This window comes from Bos javanicus, chromosome 11 (genome assembly GCF_032452875.1).
Source record: "Bos javanicus breed banteng chromosome 11, ARS-OSU_banteng_1.0, whole genome shotgun sequence".
In the NCBI taxonomy this organism is placed as follows: Eukaryota; Metazoa; Chordata; class Mammalia; order Artiodactyla; family Bovidae; genus Bos; species Bos javanicus.
In genome coordinates this window covers 55,605,942-55,632,373 of record NC_083878.1, presented here as the reverse complement: position 1 = coordinate 55,632,373, position 26,432 = coordinate 55,605,942, and the positions used below count along the sequence as shown (strand labels likewise).

The 26,432-nt window shown below is 39.4% G+C and overlaps 1 protein-coding gene across 4 annotated transcripts in view; it reads left to right on the top strand.

Annotated features, from left to right (window-relative positions):
* CTNNA2 (catenin alpha 2) overlaps positions 1-26,432 on the top strand; it is a 1,363,902-nt gene that overhangs the window by 458,576 nt on the left and 878,894 nt on the right. For all 4 annotated transcript variants that reach the window (XM_061432723.1, XM_061432722.1, XM_061432721.1 and 1 more), the window contains exons 5-6: positions 5,945-6,064; positions 15,010-15,276. In XM_061432723.1, the coding sequence (XP_061288707.1) occupies positions 5,945-6,064; positions 15,010-15,276 (387 nt within the window). The remainder of the gene's footprint in view (positions 1-5,944; positions 6,065-15,009; positions 15,277-26,432) is intronic.

Genomic DNA, 26,432 nt, shown 5'->3' with positions numbered 1-26,432 from the left:
CTGCAATTTCACTCAATTTAGGGAATGCATGTTGGCATCTTTGAAAGTTCACAACTTGAAAGTTTGTACATACGGGCCTTATTGTTTTAAATTGTTTTATTGGGTGTCACTTAAAATCCAATCAACTGAGAATCAAGATTAGGACCCTGGAATGAAGTCAGTCTGTCCAAACAGAGATGTTGATTGTAACAACATGGACAGTGAGTGTGCACAGAAGAAACATATCACACAGTCCAGGAGGAGGGTCAGACTCCTGTGTCCAATGCTGTGCCCATCCCTGTATGTCGGCCTAGCCCCAGATGGTGCTTAAAAAATATTGAGTTAGCTTATGAATTCTCAGTCTACTTTTATGATGTCAAAGTAAATGAGTGAAATTTCAATCAGGAAAGTTGGAGACTAGATTTAAAGAGTCTGTCTCAAACAAATTGCCACAATTGTGGAGTAAATAATAGTGGCAAGTAGGTTTGCTCTGGAAATGGGGGTAAGGGCTATATTGAGCAGACTCTGTGAGAAGATCAAAGATTTCAAGAGTTGTGAAAAACAGGCTTGAAAATAATATCTAAATCCAGTAAAGATAGAGGACACTGTGATATCCTGTCTAGAATTTTCACTTTTCTCAGCTGTTCCCATGCACAGGCTCCCAGTATTAAGGACAGACAGAGCTGCCAGAGCTGAGGGTTCTTGCACTGGTGTTCTTCAGCCCAGATTGGCTTTTGTGAGAACAGCTGTCAGTAGTGCCCAAGGTCAGGAGGGTATTCATTACAAGGAAGGATGTGGCAGCTGCTCTGAGGGCCCTCTTTATCAGCTTGTTGGAAGTGATTTCCCACTTCAGCTTGGCACACAGAGCCACAGCAAACTCCCCTTATGACACCTCCCCCATGAGACCACCGTGTCCTTCTACTATTCCCAGATTTCATGTCACCTGCAGATAGTCCAAAAGCAAGATGGAGTCTTTCCTTTTTACAGTCATTCAGAAACAGTGTTTACCCTTAGGTAGATTATACAGCAAGTCAGTATCTGTGTGTGCGTGTGCGTGTGTGCATGAGGACTCAGTCGCTTCAGTCCTGTCTGGCTCTTTGTGACCCCATGAACTATATAGCCTGTCAGGCTTCACTGTCCATGGGGTTATCCAGGTAAGAATACTGGAGTGGGTTGCATGCCCTCCTCCAGGGGATCTTCCCTACCCAGGGATCGAACCTGCATCTCTTGCACTGCAAGTGATTCTTACCCACTGCGCTACCTGGGAAGCCCATGTCTGTGAAAGGAGCTCCTAATTCTTGACAGACATTCCGCTATGTATTTGCTGTTTTACATTTCATTTTTCACCCACCTACTGTGCCTGGTTTGTTTGGGAAAAGAGTAGAAAAGTCATCTTTGGCTGCCATGTCCATTTCTATAACATTTTTTGGTCTATTCGAGTTCTGTTACTTCTTTCTAAAATCTATATTAGCATTTTTCCTATTTATCAATTTCAAGTAGGTTTTTAAATTCATTAGTGTAGAAGGTTTCATTTTTTTAATTTTCAATATTTTATATCTTTTTATTCAAATTGTCTCTTATAGGTGACATTGCAGGATCTTTTTAAAGGCCCCATCTGATAATTTCTGTTTTCTAATTAAAGCATTTAGCCCATTTATATTTATTTTATATTAGAACTTAGTTGGCCACCTTATTTTATATTTTCCATTTTTATTTCTTCTTTTCTTCATTTTGTATCTAATATTATTCTTAGAACAACCTTTTGTAGTATCTGGACTCTATTGCCTTTGTATTATTAATGAAGACATTGGAGTTGGAATTTAGAAAGGTTAAGTGACATGCCCTGGATCACAGAGCTAACAAATAACAGAGCTGGGGCTCAAACACAGGCCAGTCTGAGTCCATAGCCCTCCCTACACGTGCTGACCTATAGGTGTCCCTGTGGGGCAGGTAGGTAGACAAAGTGTCCTGGGTTCCTTTTCTCCATAAGGATTACCTTTTAAGATGTTAGCTTCACTTTTGTGTGTGTATGCTCAGTTTCTCAGTTGTGACGAACTCTTTGCAACCCCATGGACTATAGCCCACCAGGTTCCTCTGTCCATGGAATTTTCCAGGCAAGAATACTGGAGTAGATTGCCATTCCCCACTCCAGGGTATCCTCCCAATCCAGGGATTGAACCCGAGTTTCTGGTGTCTCCTGCATTGGCAGGAGGATTTGTTGCTTGGCATGTAGGAGTCAATTTCCTTTCTCCAGACACCTGAAAATAACAAAAGAACATTGGCTCTGTTCAAAAGCAAAAACTTGATCTTCATATTGACTTTGACTTTTCAGAAGTGCCTGGACACTGCCCGTCTCTCCCCCTGCCCTGTTTTTTGTTTTTTTCTTCTTCTTCCTCATCTGGGTCCCTTCTACTTTGTATTTATTCTCTCTTTCTCTCTCTCCTGCTCTCTCTGTGTATCATTTATCTCTTTAATAGCAGTGTACTGGGCCGGTGATAGTATCCTAAATCCTAGATGTTAATTCCATTCTCTCCATTTCTGTGGGGTAGTGGATAGGTTCGGAAGTGTGTTTCGATATGAGAGCTTCTCAGTAGATACCTGTCACTCTGGAACTCTGAGTATGACGAAGTCTACCTTTACGCAGACAGACACTCTCACTGGTGTTGCTCTTCCAAGGAACTTCACTGAATTAGAAACAGAAATTCAGACGAGCATCTGGATTCTTCAGAGAAAAACAATAAGAAAATAAGTGATGTGTAACAAAGCAAAATAAATACTCCAAATTGGCCTGATTAAAAACCAACAAGAAGCCTGTTTTATATAAATATATATATAAAATAAGACAAATTCAAGATTTAGTTCCTTCTGAGATAATTATTTTGGTCTTCCCTGGGGCCAGGTTTTATGTCCTAAGAAAAGATTTACAACTCAAATAAGCAGTAGGAACAAATTAACTGCCAAGAGCTTCCTCTCAGTGATGCTGTTGATAGCCATGGTAAAATGATTATAAATCTATTAGTAAGGGAGACATCACTGATGTGTTGTTTTAAAAGTTTGAGATATGAGGTTCTCATTAATCCATGAAAATGTTTAAATGAGCCATTTCATACTATAAAATGCCCTTTGACTCGAGTGCCTAAAAGACATCCTAACACACAACAGTTCTGTTTTCAGTTATACTTCTCTTTTCCTTGAGTATAATTAAAGCCTGCATAGGAATTGGAAAAGACTAAAATTGGTGAATGAAATCATTTTGTGTTTTTACAAATAGAAAGGAAAAAAAAAAAAGATGAAGACTCTCCATAGCTGATGAGAATGGAAACAATTTTATCTGGAGTCTAGATTGAGCTCCTTTCACCATTTTTAAAAATAACCTCCATTCTGGCTGTGACTCTTTCCTTAATGAAATGTTAGTCTGTTGGGTAAACTGAATGGTATTATAATATCTATGGAGGAAAGGATGTGATGATATCCATTATCACTTGTTTATATACACCGTTTTCTTCCTCCACCCAGTGAAACTTGGTGAGGAAGTTGGATTAGCAACCTTTGTGATTGTGTCCAATTTAAACAAATTGTGTATCTCTATCACTTGGTACTGTGTTAATCTATGACTTTTTCTAGCCACTTTAGTGGTCATTTGGATCCCCACATTCTCAACTATGAACTGTCTGTAGGTTGTCTTTTGATTCGGTCTAAACTACAAGAGGCAATTGGAATTCTGCAAGTAGGCCATACATTCTCTGTATTTTTATTACTCTTTCAGAGCTTTGTTGTTGTTCAGTCACTAAGTTGCGTCCGACTCTTTGTAACTTCATGGACTGCAGCATGCCAGGCTGCTCTGTCCTCCACTATCTCTCAGAGTTTGCTCAAATTCATGTCCATTGTGTCAGTGATGCTATGGAATCATTTTGTCCTCTGCCATCTCCTTCTCCTTTTGCCTTCAATGTTTCCCTGCATCAGGGTCTTTCCCAATGAGTTAGGCTGTTAGCATCAGGTGGCCAAAATATTAGATCTTTAGCGTCAGTCATGAATATTCAGGGTTGATTTCCTTTAGGATTGATCAGTGTGATCTCCTTGCTGTCCAAGGAACTCTAAAGAGTCTTCTCCAAACCACAATTTGAAAGCATCAATTCTTTGGCGCTCAGCCTTCTTTATGGTCCAACTCTCAGAGCTACCATCTCTCTCTCTCTCTTTTCCTGCTGCCTTTCTCAAAAGCCTGTACTAGTTGAGACCTCCCCACCAAACTCCCTTCAAAACTAAGAACTTGTGATTTTGCAAATATGGTTTCCATCTTGTGCCTTATTCATTCAAGATTATGTTCTTGGTTATTTCCAGTGGCTGTTACTCTGTTCACCCTAGTTGATGCCTCCTAAAATGGCAGCAAAACTTCAAATTCACTTACTTCTTGAGGCTAAGTGTTTTCTCCTTCATGGAATGGCAACGCATAATCACAGCTTAAAATTACAATCCCTAGGACTTCCTTAGTGATCCAATGCTTAAGAATCTTCCAGCCAATATAGGGAACATGGGTTCAATCCCTGGCCTGAGAACTAAGATTCCACATTCCTTGAAGCAGCTAAGCCCATCTGCCACAAGTACTGAGCCCACATTTTAGAGCCCAAGAGCTGCAACTAGAGAGTAGACCCTGCTCAGCATAACAAGAGAAATCTTGCCAGCAGCGTTGAGGAGCCTGTGTGCCACAACCAAGACTCAGCATGCTGCTGCTGCTAAGTCGCTGCAGTCGTGTCTGACTCTGTGTGACCCCATAGATGGCAGCCCACCAGGCTCCCCCGTCCCTGGGATTCTCCAGGCAAGAATACTGGAGTGGGTTACCATTTCCTGCTCCAATGCATGAAAGTGAAAAGTGAAAGTGAAAAATGAAAGTGAAGTCACTTAGTCATGTCTGACTCTTTGCGACCCCATGGACTGTAGCCTACCAGGCCCCTCCGTCCATGGGATTTTTCAGGCAAGAGTACTGGAGTGGGTTGCCATTTCCTTCTCCCAGCATAGCTATAAGTAAATAAATAAATGAAATAAAAATAAAATTACAATCCCTTTGCTGCAGATTTGGAGGTGATGCCAAGATGCAGATTTAAGCCATCTAAAGCTTTTTTGCAGCCCAGGAGTTCCTCCAGTTTTTGTTTACAAAACATTTCCTCCTGTGATGATTTCTGGTGTTTGTTTTTAAATCCATATGTCTTCTTAAGTTTATTTTTCTTTATCTTTCTACTTGAAAGTAAAAGTCTGTATTTCTTATGGAAATCACAGCTCAAAATACAAACAATGTAGTGTTTTATATGATTTAGAAATTTAGCAGTTATTATCTTTTATATAACAATTCCCAGGTGGTGTTAGTGGTAAAGAACCCTCCTGTCAATGCAGGAGACATAAGACACAGGTTCCATTCCAGGGTCAGAAGATCCCCTGGAGAAGGACACGGTGACCCATTCCAATATTGTTGCCTAGAGATTCCCATGGACAGAGGAGCCTGCCTCTCTATAGTCCATAGGGTCGCAAAGAGTAGGACATGACTGAAGTGACAGCGTGCATGCATCTTTTGTATAAAAAATAGTATGTAATTTTCTGATTATAAATGCTTGTTGGGGTACTTTTTTCCTATTATTTTATTTAAATATTAATGCATATTTTTTTTAACAAATAGTGTTTCTAACATGTTTAGCAATGTTGAAATTTGTTGTTGTTTATTTACTAAGTCATGTCCGAATCTTTTGCAACCCTTGGACTGTAGCCCACCAGGCTCCTCTCTCCATGGGATTTCCCAGGCAAGAATACTGGAGTGGGTGGCTACTTCCTTCTCTAGGGGGATCTTCCCCACCCAGGAATCAAACCAGCATCTTCTGTGTTGCAGGCAGATTCTGTATCACTAAGCCACCAGTGAAGTCCAGTATTGAAATACTATCCAGTTATAAATATATTGGATTTTTTTGTTTGTCTGTTTCAGGTGGAGGAGGCCTTAGAAGCTGTCAAAAATGCTACAAATGAGCAAGACCTTGCAAATCGCTTTAAAGAATTTGGAAAAGAGATGGTGAAACTTAACTACGTAGCTGCGAGAAGACAACAGGTAGGAAAAATTTTGGAAACCTAGGGGAGAAGACCTTGATGCTGAGAAAGACTGAGGGCAGGAGAAGAAGGGGGAGACAGAGGATGAGATGGTTGGATGGCATCACTGACTCGGTGGACATGAGTTTGTGCAAATTCCCAGAGATAGTGAAGGATGGGGATGCCTGGCGTGCTGCAGTTCATGGGGCTGCAAAAAGTCGGACACAACTGAGCGACTGAACAACAACAACAAGGGGAGAAAGCGAGTGAGTTTGCATAATCTTGCAGTTTTGTAGACCTGGACAGTTCATCATTGACTGCATCAACCACTTGTCAGATCATCAAATACCCTAGGACCTATGATCACAAAGGCAGTTTCGTACTTGGGTCACATCTGGTCCCACTGTACACTGCTGGTGCTCCCAGTCCCCCTGGGGACTTACAGTTGATCACAGGCCACCTGCCTTACTGGTGGGGACCACCCTGCCAACCCCACCAGACTCTAACCTTTCTCTCTTTTTTTTAACCTTTATTTATTTTTTAATGTAAGAAATTGCATTAAAAATTGTAATTTGACACTCCCCCATTTTGCAAGATATCTAGAATAATATGTTGTGTGAATTTTTGCTGTACAGCAAAGTTATTGAGTTATACATATAGATACAGTTTTCAAAAATATTCTTTTCCATTATGCTTTAACTCTGGATATTGAACATAATTCCCAGTGCTAAACAGCAGGACCCTATTGTTTATCCATTCTGTATGTAAGGGTTGCATCTACTGACCCCAGACTCCTAATCCATCCCTCCCTATACCTCTCCCCCTTCACACCACGGGTCTGTTCTCGATGTCTGACCTGATTAAAATAAAAAATGTCAGACTGGTATGGCACTGTGGCCACTCCCTGGGCTCTTGGGCTTCAGTTTTTACCTCCCCACCCTGTGGACAGCACCATATATATACAACACCTCTCTCCCAAGTGTGCAGCATGCAGAGTAAAATTTTATGAAAGAGATTAAGAAAACATGAGGAAATATAGAGGAAAGGCAGAGAGAGAGAGAGAGTGAAGGAAGAGAAAGGAAGAGAGAAGGAGAGCACAGGTATTGAGTCATGCCGAGGAAGGTGGGTGGCCTGGGTTTTCTCTGCCTCCCATTGTCCCAAGATCGCACCTCCATTTGGCCAGCTCTGTTTGTTCTATAGGTACCATTAGAATTGTGTGTTCCAAAGAGTGTATCTTTTTCTTTCTTCTTAGCAAATAGCATATTTAAATATGGGGAGATTTGTTAAAATCCTCTTCACCTGCCCTCTTGACTGCTCCCAGGATTTCTGGCAACTTCCAGTGATTTTTTCTAATGTTCCCTATGACCAGCAGGAAAGTTCTAGCCAACATTTTGAGTGTTCATCTGTACCAAACAGAAGTAATACCTGGGTTACAAATCTGACCAAGATCTAGTCCCTTTCCCTAAAGAGCTTCTACTGCTTTGTGATGGGCACACAGGCATGATTTTGTTGTTGTTCGGTTGCTCAGTTGTGTCTGACTCTTTGCAACCCCATGGACTACAGCACGCCAGGCTTCCCTGTCTTCCACTATTTCCCTGAGTTTGTATGATTTTAGTTCATGCGATTACTTTCAGGTATTTTGTTATCAACAGAATCCTTTGTTCAGGTGGAGTCTTGCTTGGTAGCCCACGATGTGTAGTGTGGTTAGGAGTGAAGTCACTCTGAAGCAAAGCTTTAAGGCCCAGAAGCTATTTATTTAGCTTGGTTCAATACCTGACCAAACAAAAAATTACATTGACTTTTAATTTCAGTGAACCTAGCAGGAGGCTGTGGAGAAAGGTTGGCGCCAGAACACTCAGAGTCTTGAAAGTGTTCTGATTTTATTGTAAGTAAGTAGCAAGTGGTTGAACAGTTCAGAGTTTGGTATCAAAGTCTCAGATGTACGTTTTCATATTTTTCTAGATATGTTGCAAAGAAGGGGTAGTGTCAAAGAGGAGGGACTAGTTGCGGATGGGTGGGACTGAAGTCCACTAGATGAGTGACAGTTTTTGGAAAAACTTTGTCAAAAGTCCAGGCTCTTGTTCAACTCATCCGAAAGTTAGCTGGGTTAGGAACACAAAAGTGCAAAGGAAAAATAAACACACATTCTGAGGCTGAGAAGTAAAGAGAACAAAGTAGCAGTTTATTCAGGGCAGAAGCAAAAGTTAAGGAGAGGAGCGTGGGAGTCCTTTGGACCCAGTGATGCCCCACAGGGTGGTTGATTTGCCATTTATCTTGTAGCCCTTTGAATGGGTAGGGGTCTTTTTGATTAGGGATTGAACATTCACTGAGGGAAGAGCTGATGTATGTCCTGGATTGCACAGCATGCATCAGCTCCTGGTCCTGGCATTTTTCTCCTGAAGCCACGCTACAGGTATTCTAAGAGCTGTTTTTTCCCTTTAAATTCTCCCGCGTCAGGCACCACACGTGGAAGGTCCTGCATTTATATTGTACCTGCTCCATGGTTTTCATGCTCAGAGTTTCTTGCTCAGATGCTGCAGAGTTTCTGTTTTAGTTGCCATTCCTTCATGCGTTGTGGTCTCATTAAGAGAAAAAAAAAAAAGTGTATTACTCAGCCATCAAAAAGAATACTTTGGAATCAGTTCTAATGAGGTGGATGAAACTGGAGCCGGTTATACAGAATGAAGTAATCCAGAAAGAAAAACACCAATACAGTATACTAACGCATATATATGGAATCTAGAAAGATGGTAATGATAACTCTGTATGCGAGACAGCGAAAGAAACACAGATGTATAGAATAGTCTTTTGGACTCTGTGGGAGAGGGAAGCGGGGATGATTTGGGAGAATGGCATTGAAACATGTATAATATCATATATGAAACGAATCGCCAGTCCAGGTTTTTGATGCAGGATACAGGATGCTTGGGGCTGGTGCACTGGGATGACCCAGAGGGATGGTATGGGGAGGGAGGTGGGAGAGGGGTTCAGGACTGGGAACATGTGTACACCCGTGGCGGATTCATGTTGATATATGGCAAAACCAATGTAATATTGTAAATTAATTAGCCTCCAATTAAAATAAATAAATTTAAATTTAAAAAAAGGAGGTGGCTTTGTCTTCTGCCTAATGCCTACATTTGATGAGGCCGTCCCGGGGCCCCGCCCTGTCCTTCCTGCCACAGAGATGGTCTCCTTTAGCGTGGCAGCAGTAAAGATGGAGAAAAGCCTAGGGAGTCCAAATTTACACTGAAAATAGAACACTCAGGACCTGCTGTGGAATTGGCTACGGGAGCTTAGGGAGTGATGTGACCGGTTCACATCTGAGGTCCTGTCTCAGCAAATATGTACATGGTGGTGAATTTACTGAGATGGATGAAGACTGGAAAGCGGCCAGTCTTCTAGCAGTATCAAGTGGTATCAAGATATCATAGTTAAATACACTGATTTTGAGATTCTTATAAGATATCCATGTAGAAATGTCAAATAGAGAGATGAGGGGAGATCAAACCTCATCAAATCATCAGCATGTAACTGATATTAAAATCCATGGGAATACTATGAGATATTCATCTCAGAAGGCCCATACATATGATTTAGTTTTATCTCATTAACATAATTTTAACTAGTTGCTGTTTCAAACTCTTTTTTTAAAAATTAATTTTATTTTTAAACTTTACATAATTGTATTAGTTTTGCCAAATATCAAAATGAATCCATCACAGGTATACATGTGCTCCCCATCCTGAACCCTCCTCCCTCCTCCCTCCCCATACCATCCCTCTGGGTCGTCCCAGGGCACCAGCCCCAAGCATCCAGTATCGTGCATTGAACCTGGACTGGCATCTCGTTTCATACATGACATTTCACATGTTTCAATGCCATTCTCCCAAATCTTCCCACCCTCTCCCTCTCGCACAGAGTCCATAAGACTGTTCTATACATCAGTGTCTCTTTTGCTGTTTCGTATACAGGGTTATCATTACCATCTTTCTAAATTCCATATATATGCGTTAGTATACTGTATTGGTGTTTTTCCTTCTGGCTTACTTCACTCTGTATAATAGGCTCCAGTTTCATCCACCTCATTAGAACTGATTCAAATGAATTCTTTTTAATGGCTGAATAATACTCCATTGTGTATATGTACCACAGCTTTCTTATCCATTCATCTGCTGATGGACATCTAGGTTGCTTCCATGTCCTGGCTATTATAAACAGTGCTGCGATGAACATTGAGGTACACGTGTCTCTTTCCCTTCTGGTTTCCTCAGTGTGTATGCCCAGCAGTGGGATTGCTGGATCATAAGGCAGTTCTATTTCCAGTTTTTTAAGGAATCTCCACACTGTTCTCCATAGTGGCTATACTAGTTTGCATTCCCACCAACAGTGTAAGAGGGTTCCCTTTTCTCCACACCCTCTCCAACATTTATTATTTGTAGACTTTTGGATTGCAGCCATTCTGACTGGTGTGAAATGGTACCTCATAGTGGTCTTGATTTGCATTTCTCTGATAATGAGTGATGTTGAGCATCTTTTCATGTGTTTGTTAGCCATCTGTATGTCTTCTTTGGAGAAATGTCTATTTAGATCTTTGGCCCATTTTTTGATTGGGTCATTTATTTTTCTGGAGTTGAGCTGTAGGAGTTGCTTGTATATTTTTGAGATTAGTTGTTTGTCGGTTGCTTCATTTGCTATTATTTTCTCCCATTCTGAAGGCTGTCTTTTCACCTTGCTAATAGTTTCCTTTGATGTGCAGAAGCTTTTAAGTTTAATTAGGTCCCATTTGTTTATTTTTGCTTTTATTTCCAATATTCTGGGAGGTGGGTCATAGAGGATCCTGCTGTGATGTATGCCAGAGAGTGTTTTGCCTATGTTCTCCTCTAGGAGTTTTATAGTTTCTGGTCTTACGTTGAGATCTTTAATCCATTTTGAGTTTATTTTTGTGTATGGTGTTAGAAAGTGGTCTAGTTTCATTCTTTTACAAGTGGTTGACCAGATTTCCCAGCACCACTTGTTAAAGAGATTGTCTTTAATCCATTGTATATTCTTGCCTCCTTTGTCAAAGATAAGATGTCCATATGTGTGTGGATTTATCTCTGGGCTTTCTATTTTGTTCCATTGATCTATATTTCTGTCTTTGTGCCAGTCCATACTGTCTTGATAACTGTGGCTTTGTAGTAGAGCCTGAAGTCAGGTAGGTTGATTCCTCCAGTTCCATTTTTCTTTCTCAAGATCGCTTTGGCTATTCGAGGTTTTTTGTATTTCCATACAAATTGTGAAATTTTTGTTCTAGCTCTGTGAAGAATACTGTTGGTAGCTTGATAGGGATTGCATTGAATCTATATCTACCTAAAGAAACTAAAGACCTATATATAGAAAACTATAAAACACTGGTGAAAGAAATCAAAGAGGACACTAATAGATGGAGAAATATGCCATGTTCATGGATTGGAAAAATCAATATAGTGAAAATGTTTCAAACTCTTTCAAGAAAATTTAGAAAAGAAGGGAAAAAAAGGCACATGGCCATCTATCAGCCACAAAAACGTGGTACTAATATTTTGGTAGGTTGCCTTTCAATTGCTTATCTTCATATTTTGACATTTATATTCATGCTATACATATAAGTATGCATGTTGTATTCTTCTTTTTATTTATATTACCCATTTTATTAGTTTATGGAAACTTCTTTTAATATCTACATAAAGAGTCCGGGGACTTCCTTGGTGGCTAGGTGGTAAACAATCTGCCTGCAATACAGGAGATATGGGTTCAATCCCTGGGTCGGGACGATCCTATGGAGAAGGGAATGGCTACCTACTCCAGTATCCTTGCTTAGAGAAATCCCTAGACAGAGGAGCCTGGGGGGCTACAGTCCATGGGGTCGCAAAGAATCAGACATGAATGAACAACTAACACTTTCACTTCATAAAGAGTCCATCACATGAGACCTTCAGTAGTTTACTTAACCAGTTCTTCATAACTCAGCATTTACATTGTTTGCAGTTTTCTTCCATGTGATTAAAAATGTTTCTAAAAATATCTTTATGGAAAGAATTTCCTAACTTCTATTTCTCACTTTCATATTTAGATTTTCTTATTAGTGTAGATATCCCAGAATGGACTATAAAATTTCTGGCCAGGCATTCTGGAAGTTAATTAAGACCCTTTATAACTTCCAATGGCACTGCCTAGATTGTCCAGTGTAAAGGATTCCCTCACATGTTGGTTCCCTATTTATCTGTGTTGAGCTTTAGGGCTAAAAATAAGTTGTCTCAGTTTAGAAATGTTGTTGACTGGCATTGATCCATTAGTCCCTAAGCAGAAGGGGATAGATGGCTCAATTGTTTACTGCTTTTTTAAAATAAATTTATATATTTCATTATTTTTAATTATTTGAGTGTTTGTTGCTGCTTGGGGACTTTCTCTAGTTGTTGTGAGCAGGGGCTACTCTTTGTTGCAGTTCACAGGCTTCTCATTCCGGTGACTTCTCTTGTTGCAGAGCACAGGCTTTAGGCACATGGGCTTTGGTAGTTGCAGCCCTGGGGCTCTAGGATACGTGGGCTTCAGTAGTTGTGGCACACAAGCTCAGAAGTTGTCACACATGGGCTCAGTTGCCCCACATCATGTGGAATCTTCCTGGATGGGGGATCGCACTCATGGCCCCTGCATTGGCAGCCAGATTCCTTTCCACGGGGCCACCAGGGAAGTCTGATTGTTTACTTCTTATTGTCAGTTTGTCTTACCAATCCTAGATATCAAATATAATGTGCTTGTCTCAGAATTATTTTGATGGAAAAAAAGAGAGGATGAGATTTACTGTTTCCAGGTCATCCATCTATTATGTACCAACTGAGCAAATAGGAATAGAACCCCAGTGGTTCAAATACCCTCTAATGATACATTTTGAAACTAGAGAAATTTTCTCCCAGAGATGCTCAGCTGGCAGCCCTGCATGGCTCTGAGAGAACAGTATTGCCTTTAATATTTCTAAAAATACTGTGAACATTTTCTTAACAATACTCTTTAAAGATGAAAATAAAGAGATTCCCCAGTGGTACTATTTTGACATCCAAAACTTAGAAAGCAAATCATCTGTGATCTATTTTCTTTATTATTCCCTAAACTAAAATGATAGATCTGCCATCAAAAGCATTTTTTTTAACTGAACCCCATTCTGAAAATGATAATGAAGTGCCAGTGATGCAGTAAGCAAAATCAGACGAGTTTGATTTCCCATGTTTGTAATTGTAATTGATTATGGAGGCAAGTGCAGTGTCATAAGATTGAAGATTGGGTTTTCCATCTGCTGATAACTAACTGATCCACGCAAGCCACTTATTTTGTTGGTGGCTCAGGTTTTACAGTCTTGCAGCATTATTTATTGGATGCATTTTTATGAGCCAGACATTGTGCTATTGACTGAAGAAGCACTGAACAAGATAGCTAGGGCTCTTTGCTCTCATTAGACTTACAGTTTAGGAGCAAGACATATACTTATATAAATGCAGTAAAGCATGATGCATTTTAATGATTGGAGGGAAGAGGGCCTTGTGGGAACAGCTAGAAGGAGAGGTAGCTTAGAGAGTTGGATGGAGAGTGGGTTTTCAGGAGATGGACCCCGTCAAGGGAAGGGATAGGCTGGAATAGGGCAGCTCAGATATTTCACATGGGAAGAGCAGTATGTACAAATTCTTGGCAGCTAGAGAGAGGAGATAGTTTCTAAAATATATGTAGAAAAAATATTTCTTCACTTGTTTTCCTACACTGACATGTAATTCTTAAATTCATATTGCATTTTTAAAAAGCTTTATTTACTTTTAATTGGTGGATTAAATTAAAATTTTGTGTTGGTTTGTGCTGTTCAACAATGTGAATCGTTCAGAATCATAATATAATCGTTCATAATTATAATACTCTTTAAAGCTGAAAATAAAGAAACTCCCCAGTGGGTACTATTTTGACATCATATCCCCTTCCTGTTAAGCCTCTCTCCCCTTCCCGCCATTCTACCCCTCTAGGTCATCACAGAGCACCAGGCTTGGCTCCCTTTGTTATTTAGCAACTTCCCACTATCTGCTTTACACATGATAGTATATATATGTCAAGTCATCATATATATATACTACTTTCTCAAGTCGTCCCACCCTCACCTTCCCCCACTGTGTCCACAACACAACTCTCAACTAAGTTCATCAGTAGCATTTTTCTAAATTCCATATATATGCATTAATATAGAATACTTGTTTTTCTCTTCCTGACTTCTTTCAGCCTGTATAAGAGGCTCTAGTTTCATCCACCTCATTACAACTGACTCAAATTTGTGCCTTTTAATGGCTGAGTAATACTCCATTGACTAAATCTACCACAATTTCTTTATCCATTCATCTGTCGATGGACATCTAGGTTGCATTCACGCCCTTGCTACTGTAAATAGTGCTGCAGTGAACACTGGGGTATACATGTCTTTTAGAATTGCAGTTTTCTCGGGGTATATATGCCCAGTAGTGGGATTGTTGGGTCATATGGAATTTCCCAGGCACAAAATTATTTTATGTTATGATTTTAGATTGGTAACTTAAATAATGAATGTCATGAAATGAGCATCTCGACTTGGAATTCGGAGAGTATAAATATTTTATATTGTTGTTCAGTTGCTAAGTTGTGTCCAACTCTGTGACCCCATGGACTGCAGTACGCTATGCTTCCCTGTCCTTCACCATCTCCTGGAGTTTGCTCAAACTCATGTCTTATAGTTCTACTTTTTTACCTTTGTATTGATCAATACAAATTAGATTTAATGACATACCAATACCACATGTAGTCATTACACAGCATCTTATAAACAAAGTAAAATATTAACTGAATACAAATAAAATTGATGTGGTCCTAGAAGTCTGTGGCTCTAAGCTCTGTTACAGATACTTTCATGGCAAGCTTCACATTTGTGTTTTGCACACACAGGAGCTGAAGGACCCTCACTGTCGAGATGAGATGGCAGCCGCTCGAGGAGCTCTGAAGAAGAATGCCACAATGCTATACACAGCCTCCCAAGCTTTTCTCCGCCACCCAGACGTTGCTGCCACCAGAGCCAACCGAGATTACGTGTTCAAACAAGTCCAGGAGGCCATTGCCGGCATCTCCAATGCTGCTCAAGCTACCTCTCCCACCGATGAAGCCAAAGGCCACACGGGCATTGGGGAGCTGGCTGCGGCTCTGAACGAGTTTGATGTAAGCATCTGGGTGATGTATCCAGAAGGGAGTATGTTTTCACTGAGAAAACGTATTAGGGATGAAGGGATACAAATATAGTATTGATTTACCTCTTTTGGAGGCTTATAATAGTAAGATATGTCACTCTTACTAGGAATCTGACATCTTGGTAGAAACCTAGTACTGGTCTTTGAAGGAACTGACAATTATATTTAAGAATCTGATTGTATTCAAGCAGAAACCCTGAATACTGTAACTTTCCTTACTGTTATAGTAAGGACAGTTTTTAATTTGCAAGTTTATCTTCATTATTAAGGGTTTCTGCTATGGCTCAGTGAGTAAAGAATCCACCTACAATGCAGGAGACATGCAGCTTTGATCCCTGGATCAGGTCAGGAAGATCCCCTGGGGGAGCAACCCAGCAGGCTACAGTCCAAAGGGTCCCAAAGAACCAGACACGACTGAGCAACTAAGCACACAGCACTTCATTATTGAAGAGGCAAATGTCCTAGGCAGTGTAGGTGTACAGTACCCGTATGTTGTGTCTGAGTAAAGGATTGCTCTCAGTTTCTTGATTTTTCAGTCCCTGGCGATCAAACTCCATTGTTCTCTCATCCTATCCAGGATCCCGTTCTTTCTTGCATCAGGACTGCCTCACCGCGCCCCAGGTGGCACCTCTGCTAGTCCCCTGAATGACTCACATTCTGAACCTGCTGTTTCTAGGGGTGTGTCCCAATGAGGGAAGCAGTGGAAGGAGGGCTCAGTGAGCCTGGGTATATTCGAGGCAACAAAATGAGCTGGAAGGATGTCTGTCATCAATGGTCCAGGCTAACAGCTCTCACCACTCTCTGGGTCAGGATATGGCCCATCTGTGAAAAGTTGGAATTCAGTTGAGTTTATCCCATTTTCAGTGAGAGCCTATATGTGTTGTGAGCTACAGACATTTGTAAATAATTAGCATCTGCTTTTAAGAGTTATGCTTTCCTATAGAGGAGAAAAAGGACAAAGAATGAACCAAGACTCTAAATGATAAAATACAATGTAACAGAAATTCACAGGAGAAAAATCAGTTATTTAACAGCTGTGTAAAAAAATGATGATTTTGCTCTTGGATATGTAGACATGAATTTTTGGCAGGAGATGATTGACTGCATGTTAGAAAAGAGGACCAGGAGAAAATGATAATTAAAGGCATGGAAATGGATGATACAAAGGAGAGATAATTATAACACTTTATATACAGATAAGGGCTTCCCTAGTGGCTCAGTAAAGAATTCTCCTGCGATGTAGGAGACCCAGGTTTGATCCCTGGGTGTGGAAGATCCCCTGGAGAAGGGAAATGCTACCCATTCTAGTGTTCTTGCCTGGAGAATCCCATGGATAGAGGAGCCTGAAGTCCATGGGATGGCAAAGAGTCAGACATGACTGAGTGACTAAGCATGCACACATACCCAGATAATAGGCATACACAGATAATTCTTCCCTGTTTTCACAGATGGCTCTCCTCTTTCCCTTATTTTTTTAAGTTAGTCAAAGAAATATATATATACATATTGAACTCAGACTATGTATTATTTCCAAAGTATTTTATAAGGATTAATTGTAATAAATTTCAAGTATTTACCAGAAATTGGGCCTTAATATGTAGTGTATTCACAAAGGTTTAGGAGACAACATAAAATTCATTAGAACTAATAAGACACTTCAATAAGTTTATCAGTTTTAAAATAAACATATAAAAGTCACTAGATTTCCATACTGTAAAAAAAAAATGAAATAATGGAAAAGAGATCCTGTTTACAAAGTGAACAGTAAAAACAATACTTTTATTTTACTAAATTTACAAAATTATTATTTTAATACTTAATTTTATTTATTTATAGATGCTAGAAATAATCCTGATACAGATATAGAGGACATAAGAGAGGAAATTGAATTACTCTACTAAGGGGTGAATGAGTGAGTGAAAGTCGCTTACTTGTGTCCGACTCTGTGACCCCATGGATGGTAGCCTGCCAGGCTCCTCTGGCTGTAAAATTCTCCAGGTGGGAATACTGTAGTGGGTTGCCATTCCCTTCTCTGGGGGATCTTCCTGATCCAGGGGTAGAACCTAGGTATCCCACATTGCAGGAAGATTCTTTACCATCAGAGCCACTAGGGAAACCTTTACCAGGGGGAAGTTTTCCTTTTTGGTAAAAGATGTCAGGATCAGAGGTAGGAAAAACTATTGACCATATCAATTTTTGTAAGATTCATACAGTCCTTACAAGAATTCTAGGAGGGTGTTTTTTTGGAACTTGATAGAGTGATGATAAGGGTTTTTTGTTGGTTTGTTTTTCTGGAATATGAATGGATGAACCCACAATTTAAGGAAACAAAAGTGAGTAGGTCATGCACTTAGATATTAACACATTGTAATGCCATATTTTTAGTGAGTACATTAGACAAAAAATGTCTCATCAGTTAAACAGAATAGAAAATTACAATGTCAAATACAAAATTATTTCATGAAATGATGCTTTTTTTTTTGGAAATGGTGCTTTTTAAAATTAAGAATAGGTAGATTATTTAGATTTTGATCAATTGCAGTATAATCATAGTTTATTTTATAATAAAAAAGTAAACAGTAAAACCTAAGTGAGGACCTGGTAATAATGTAGAGGTGCACATACAGAGGACTCTCTTGAAGGACAGTCCAGACACTTCAGTAGCTGCCACCTTCTTCCCAAGAACATGATGCCTGCAGCTTCCCGTTCTCATTCTATCTCGATGATTTTCATTAAAAGGAGGCTTTGCTGCTGCTGCTGCTGCTGCTAAGTCGCTTCAGTCGTGTCCGACTCCAGAGTGCCTGGGATTCTCCAGGCAAGAATACTGGAGTGGGTTGCCATTTCCTTCTCCAATGCATGAAAGTGAAAAGTGAAAGTGAAGTTGCTCAGTCATGTCCGACTCTTAGCGACCCTATGGACTGCAGCCCACCAGGCTCCTCCGTCCATGGGATCCTCCAGGCAAGAGTACTGGAGTGGGGTGCCATTGCCTTCTCCGAAAAGGAGTCTTTAGCCACAGTGAATTTAACAATCGAGGCATCACTGGGTATTATACCTTTAGACTCAGAAGATAAAAACTTAAGGCCATATGGGGAAAATCTATTAGTAAAATATGTTGATATACTTTCCACCTGTTCTAATAGAGTGGCATCTTCTCATGCTGGACAAATAAGGCTTTGCGAAATTAACACATGAATATAATAATTGAAGTTATTTTTAAAAATAAAAACTGTCTAAAAAATTAACTAATTCACTAATTATATTTTGTTAACTTTATATATCATTATACATATTAACTAGGTGGTTTATTCTTACATTAAGTATATGTAAACTAAGTCATTGTATATTCTATTAGCTACATGTATTAACCAAATAATATTCTATTATTAAATGACTATTAGTTCTCAAGCTATGTAAATTGCATAAAGCATTATTTAATGTCTAAAATTTTGTTTCTCAGATGTTGACAAAAATCAACATGTGGAACTGTCTCAATTAGCGGTAGAATTAGATACTAACTCCATTTGGTGTGGATCCCTAAAAACAGTTATTTAATAAATGCAATTAATTTCAGTACCTTCTCAAAAGTAATAATGCTACCACTGGTGTAATGCTACACCAAAAAATCTGGATAGCACTTAACGATATTTGAAATTTTCTCACTAAAAATAATGTTCTATTGCTCTTTACTTTGTAACAAAATTACACATTTCTCTTCCATATTTACATAATGAATATTTTAGCATTTTTTATTTCCCAGGCATATTGGCTTGAAATTGATTTAGAATTCACAGGCATCTGTCTTGAATTCTAAATGCTATTCTCAGATATTAAACAAATTGATATTACATTGGATGAGAAACTCACTCAGACTTCCTGTGATTTACTTTTCTGGTAACATTCCTTCCTGATGCTTGGTTTAATGCTTGCCAAGGTAATAGGAATTTGAAAAAGTCAAACAACTTTGAGATTCTGAAGTAAAAGGAACCATATAAATAGAAAATACATTTTCAGTCGTCTCCTGATGTTGAAGTCCATTTCATAATAATAGTCATCATTGTGTCAAACAGTTTTTCAAGAGGTAGGATGCAGAAGTGGCTTTGAGTTTCTTAGTAAATTAAGTACAAGGGAAAAATTAGTATTTTTGCCTTCATCTAAAATTATAGGATTGATTTTTACCTGGGTAGTTATAATTAGATCTCAATGATTGGTGATTGATTTTCTGGTGCTGTTATCCTGTCTACATGAATAGTTGCTGTAGTGATTTATCCAATAAAAGACTGAAGTAAGAAACCTGGTATTTTAACAACTTGAAACTGTTAAGACAGTCTCTAATGATACAACAGCAAAAAGTAAAATGACTGCTAATCAGTGGCACTATCAGCCTCTATTTAAAACGTGGCAGTTTGAGGTAGTTAATTTTATCTAGTGAAACTATCTACTGGGGGATACTGGAAAGAGCTTAGAAAAATGTAATGACTGCTCAGAAGTAAATCATGTTATAATGTCAATGCTGACTACTGGAAAACTTTCAAGAATGGGAGAGAGGAGAATGAAAAATTATTCCTACAGAATTTCCTTAAAAGAAAAGAGAACGTACCATATCTTATTTTCTGAAACTTTCTTTTATAGATAAAGATGCTTTCCAAATATGGAAATTCACACCATTCATGACCTAGTCTTTAAAATCAATAGCTATTTCTCTTTTATTTTCTTTTAAATCAGACAATTCCTCTAATATTAATTTCAGATTCCTCTCATCTTAAATGTTCTGGTTGTGTTTTGGCTTCTTTCTTCTCCCATTTCACTTGAGAATTTGCTTGATTAGTAATTCTATTTTTCTTTCATGTTCAGTTTCTTCTTCTGCACTTGTTCAGTCCCCTCAGCCTGTAGGAAAATGTATTCTATAACCAAAAAAGAAAATGAAATAAAATTGACTACCATAATTAACCATATTCTCATATTTCCCCCCCTTTTTTTTTTTTTTTTTTTGCTTAGTGTTAAGGAGTGATTCCAATCTACTTGCTGCTTACTGGCTATTACCTCTTTCAGCTTGTCATCTGCTCCTGTCTCTCCTCTATGTCCTCATATGTCCACTATGTCTGAGGATCTCGGGGGACCCTGCATTCATGGAACCTTTGCACTCTTATTCTCTAGTTCTTGACTGCTTCAACTTTGGAGGGAGGAAGGTGTTGAATAGTATTAACTATACTTTCCCTTTCATTGTATTACTTCTCATTTGCAAGATTTAAATCTGTGCCTGAGAAGTAGGACAGTCTGGTCACAACCACATTGAGCTGAAATGTCATCATGACATACATACTCTATGTGAGCTGTCACTTGTATTTCTGCCTAATTTTTCATACCTCCCATCTACTTTCTCATGTTTTCTTCTTTTTTTTCCTCCTTCTATTTAAATGTATTTTCTTTTCTTGATCTAGTTTCGGTTTTCTCACTGATCTGGTGTTCAGTGGATGGAAATGTTGGAATGTGAAAGTGAGAAATGATGTGATGCCTATATTACAGGTGGATGAGGGTGGCAAGGGAATGTAATCCGACATGGTGAAGGGACTGAGTGGGAGAGAATTGTCACTCCCCAGGGAGCCAGTGCTCCAGTGTTCACTCCCTAGAGTGACTTCAACTGTGTGCTGGTCTCAGTGGGTGCACTCATATTCCAGAATATCTAGTCCAAAGAAGGAGGTGAAGCAGAAGGATTCCAGGTGGCAGCAGTCATTTCAGGACACCAGCTCCTGAAATGGGGTCATGGAGAAAAAGTTTCTGGGTATCTGATAGTAATAGCAACCCTGGATTTGGGTTTGGGATCCAGTTGGAATATAGCTCCAGTGGAGAGCTGGAGGGTTATTAGATCACTTAAGTCAGAGGCCCACATACCTGACTTCAGAGATCTGTGTTGAATGAATCTGAAGAAGTAGAGTTTCTCTTTTGACCCCCTTCTCCAAATATCATTCTTTGTCTTTTAGAATAGGAAATTATTTGTTATTATTATTACTAGGCCCAGATAGATGCTCCTGGGCAAGTATGGGTCCCTTAAGGACTCATGAACCAAAATTATGACTGGCTCATGGATTCTCAAAGGGTTTTATTGCTTCATGATTTCTACAACATCAGGTAAGCAGGGAGGCCACCATGAAAAAGACATTTTACTGAGCGTCTTGTTCAGTCCCTTCCCAGTTCTAACCCTCCCTTTTGCTGTGGAAATCAACATAGTTATTTATCAGAAAGGCTTACCCCGGGCCTCCTCTCCTTCTCTGATATTGTGTACAGTCATTCCTACTGAAATCTGGGAACCTTCATGTTTGGCTAAGAAGATAAAAAGTTTTCTGTGTATTTCTTTACATGAGAGTGAGGGTGGAGAGAGAAGAGGAACAGACCCCATCAGAATACTATAAACACACTGGCAGGAAAGGATTAGCAAGGTGGATGCCAAATGCGTAAAAATGAAAGCCAGTAAGCATGACCGCTTAGCTTTTGGAAAGCAATTTCAGATTTCTAATTCAGGTACTAATAAGATAGGGCAGACAAGCTCGGCAATTTTCTGCTTCTCTGAGTTCATGCCAATATTTTTGAAGGCTTAATGTCTGTACAGTTATATGTGTTAATTTTTAATGCTTTTTTTAAGTATTAAGTGCTTAATACTTAAAAATGCCCTCTACTGTATTCCTATGAGGTGATTCCCACTTAATGGCTATTGGAAGTAGCCTAGGATTTTGGTAAGAGCTCAGAACTTGGATTCAGGTATCTGGCTACTACTTCAAACCCTGTAAGTAACTAAGAATATGTGAACTTAAGTTACTGAGATAGCAACTCTAGGCCTTGGAATAAGGTTTCAGTATAGGAGAGCTAAGAGAGGTCATGAAGGTGTAAAGGAGAAATGCTTACTGAACAGCTATAGTTACTGCAGTGTTAAATGCTGCCATATCATATACACCTACATGCATAGTAGGCACCTAACCTGTGTGTGTGACAGAGATAAGATTAGGAAGAGTGAAATCCAAGAATTCCTGGAAGAGGTGGTGCATGAGCAGGAATTAACATGATGAATGTGAATGAGAAGGTTTCTCAGACAGAAAGAACATCCTTGCATGCAGAGGCATGGTGGGTAAAGTATGTGTAAGCTATTTGCTTCTGGAGCCCAGGGAGAAATCTGGGAGGGAGCTGGAGGAAGCTCCCTACAGGGCTCCAGAAGCTGGAGGAAGCTTCTGGGGCCCTGTAGACCATGCAGGGGGCTGGGCTTCAAACTGGAGGCATTAGGGAGTGGCTGGTGATCTAAGCAGAGGGACGCCTGGTCAGATTTGTGTTTTCACATATCCCTCAGGACTTCCTCAGAGAAGGCAATGGCACCCCACTCCAGTACTCTTGCCTGGAAAATCCCATGGATGGAGGAGCCTGGTAGGCTGCAGTCCATTGGGCTGCTAAGAGTCAGACATGATTGAGCAACTTCACTTTCACTTTTCACTTTCATGCATTGGAGAAGGAAATGGCAACCCACTCCAGTGTTCTTGCCTGGAGAATCCCAGGGACAGGGAAGCTTGGTGGGCTGCCATCTATGGGGTCGCACAGAGTCAGACATGACTGAAGTGACTTAGCAGCAGCAGCAGCAGCAGCAGGACTTCCTTGGTGGCTAAGACAGTAAAGCGTCTGCCTGCAATGCGGGAGACGTAAGTTCAATCCTTGGGTTGGGAAGGTCTCCTGGAAAAGGAGATGGCAGCCCGCTCCAGTATTCTTGCCTGGAAAATCCCATGGACCGAGGAGCCTGGTAGGCTATAGTCAGTCTGTGGGGTTACAAAGAGTCGGACGCAACTGAGCGACTTCACTTTTGCTTTTGGCTGCAAGGTGGAGAATGGATTTGAAAAGGGCAAAGCTGCAGTATATGAGAGTGATTAGAGTGAGAGGTTATGCATGTCAGTACATTGTGGGAGCAGAAATGGGAAGAAGTGTATGTATCTGAACCATGTTGAAGGAGCATAATCAATAGACCTTGAGAACCATACTTCTTATTTTCATATATCCAAATAATTAATGTAAGATTTAATTATTCAAACAAACAAACAAGCAAACATTTTTATAATTCCAACTGGGACATCTTGAGAACTTTCAGCCCTTTGTGGGATATTTGATTTTTTATATAATATAACTTTCTTGCATTGATTTCTTTTTTTCCCTGGCTTTTAATTTACAGTCCCACCAATATGACTATTAAATGCCTAGTAATTTATGGATATATATTTTGAATTTTTTTAATCCAAATTCTACAACATCTAGGATTTTTCTAATTTAGTTTAAGCTATTTAGGTTTAAGTGAAAGTGAAAGTGAAGTCGCTCAGTTGTGTCCGACTCTTTGCGACCCCATGGACTGTAGCCTACCAGGCTCCTCCATCTATGGGATTTTCCAGGCAATAGTACTGGAGTAGGTTGCCATTTCCTTCTCCAGGGGATCTTCCCGACCCAGAGATTGACCCTGGGTCTCCTGCATTGTAGGCAGATGCTTTACCATCTGAGCCACCAGAGCTCCAAATTAGCATGCGTTTATTAGTGTTTATTTTACTTTTAAAAAGCAACAACAGACTATTACAGTGGAGAACTATTACAGTGGACAACTATTAAAGTGGAGAACTTTTCCTATGTGTTAGGACATAATATCAGTAACTACAAGGTAGAAAACCCAGCAAGTCTCATATCTTCTCCCTATGGACTATCTCTGAATTTATCTGCCCTGGTTTCACTCTGGAAACTAAACTCACCAAAATAGCCTTGCTACCCAGAAACAAGCAGTGGTGTTTTTAGCATTCTTTACTATGCACTGACATCTGGTGGTCAAATAGAATATTAAGTCATACTCCAGTGAGTTTCTTTCTACCTGTAAGTGTAGCACAAACTAAATCCATCCTACGTGGTCCAAACTCAGGGGATGCAAGAAGGTGCAGTTGGCCCTCAGAGAATTGTTAGTCTGCTTGTGACACCTTTCTGTACACTAACTTTATGCAATGGATGTTGCATTAATCCGTTTTTGAAGTTTGTAAGCCTGGGGTGGCAGTAAAGATAGATACAGATGCAGATTATAACAAGAGATGCTCAGGGCAGGTGGAGAGTTTGGGGTGGTTCTGTTGGCAGAGCATGAGGCAATCAGCCAGCATCTGGGACAAGGTATTCTTCCTGAGCAAGAAAGCAGAGACCCATTTATCTGGCTTCATCATTTATCATTGAGAAATCTTATTCCGGAATATTGATACCTCTCATATCCTCTTGCTTCCAAGAAAATTTAACTTTTTTAAGGTGTAATAAGCCTAAGAGTATTTCCTGATAGCATCATTTGCCTTTATAGTATGTCTTATTATAATTATAATAAGGAAATATCCCAAGGCAATTAAATTTTCTCTTCTACATTTCAATTAGCAAACATAGAGCTGCAAAAAGTCACTGAGCAAATAACAGAATGAGATTTGAAATACCCTTCTTGAAAATTGCGGTTCAAATTCTCATTTATTTGCCTCCCTGACGTCTTTAATCAAAAGTGTTATGTTTCCAATCTGGTTTTATTTCTTTTCACAAGGGGAAATGGGAGAATCTGTATTTTCCCCAGGATAATGATTTTCTCTATTAGGAACATTGATTCTCTGGATCTGAGCTCATCTTTATTTCAAATAATTAGCACTAAATCTAATAGTGAATACTAATGTAATTGATTATCATATTCTAAACTGTCTAAATGTATGATGGCAAATATTTTGATTATCATTTATTTATTAATCATACTGTAAAATTTGGGAACCAAGCAAGTCTTTTAATCTAGTGAACTCTTAAATGGTGAAAAGTGTGATCTATTTAAAATGTTTACTTCCTTAGTCTTATTTTTCTTTATGATTTCTTATGTTAGAAGTGCTTGTCTATACTTAGCCCTCCAGATTTATACCTCCCCCTTCTTGTGTGCTTCCTATGATACAGTAATGACAATGTGCTAGGTACTCATGGATAAGATTTAATTTGATTCTGTGGTGAAGTAAACACACACACACACACACACACACATACACACATACACACACACACCCCTCCTGCCCCTAAAAACACTCATTTGGATTTTTCACCAACCAATTCCTTAACACACTTCTGGAACTTCTCCTGCAGCGTATTTGGGAAGCTTCGCTATAACCTGTTGAGTCCCATTGCTCATTTCTCCACATGTTCTCTGATGCCCTGTTTTGTTCTGATTATACACATGCATTGAGCGAAGGCTGTAGGGAAATGGTTACCCGCAGATGTACATGACAGTAAGACGGGAAGGTGGCTGATGTAGTGAGAGCGTAACTGAGGCCCTGCTTATCTTCTGGTCATGCTGGCTTCCCTCATGCATCATGGAACAGCATGGTGCAGGGTGAATGAAACAAGCTTATGTCTGAATCCAGACACGAAAACTCTTCCCTCTGTGCCTCTGCTTCTGGGTCTATAACAGGGAGTAATAATGTTGACTCCTCAAAAGTGTGACAGTAGTTTTATGGTATGAACATTCATAGGTGCCAAATCCATGGTAGGTTAATAACTTTTTCCTCTTAACCCTACTTCTCTTAACAGAAATGTCAGCCAGACATCTTCTAACCAAAGTTAGTGCTAAACCTGATGCCTAGAAAAGCCTTAGGAATCAGGGCCTGATTGAAAAGTTGTTAATTAATTGACAGTAGCTATAGATACAGTAGACTTCCTTGGTGGCTCAGACGGTAGATACAATAATATTGTTCACTTTCCTGCAGCCATATCCACACCGTCATGCACAGCAACTTCCAAACAAGGCTTGGCCAAAGCATAAGCAATCTTAAAAAAATTGTATTAGTGTTTTTTATTGAAGTATAGTTATTTTACAATGCTGTGTTAATCTCTGCTCTACAGCAAAGTGGTTCATATATATATATATATACACACACATACACACATATATACATCTGAATATACATATATGGGTGTGTGTGTGCTATGAATTTTTACCCCCTGTATTTATTTCCAAAACTTTTTCTCACTAATATTTCTTAATTAAAAAAATATTTTGCTTGAAAAAAAGTGAAACTATTTACAGACATATTGCAAGTATAAAGGATACCACATATTCTCTACTTAGAT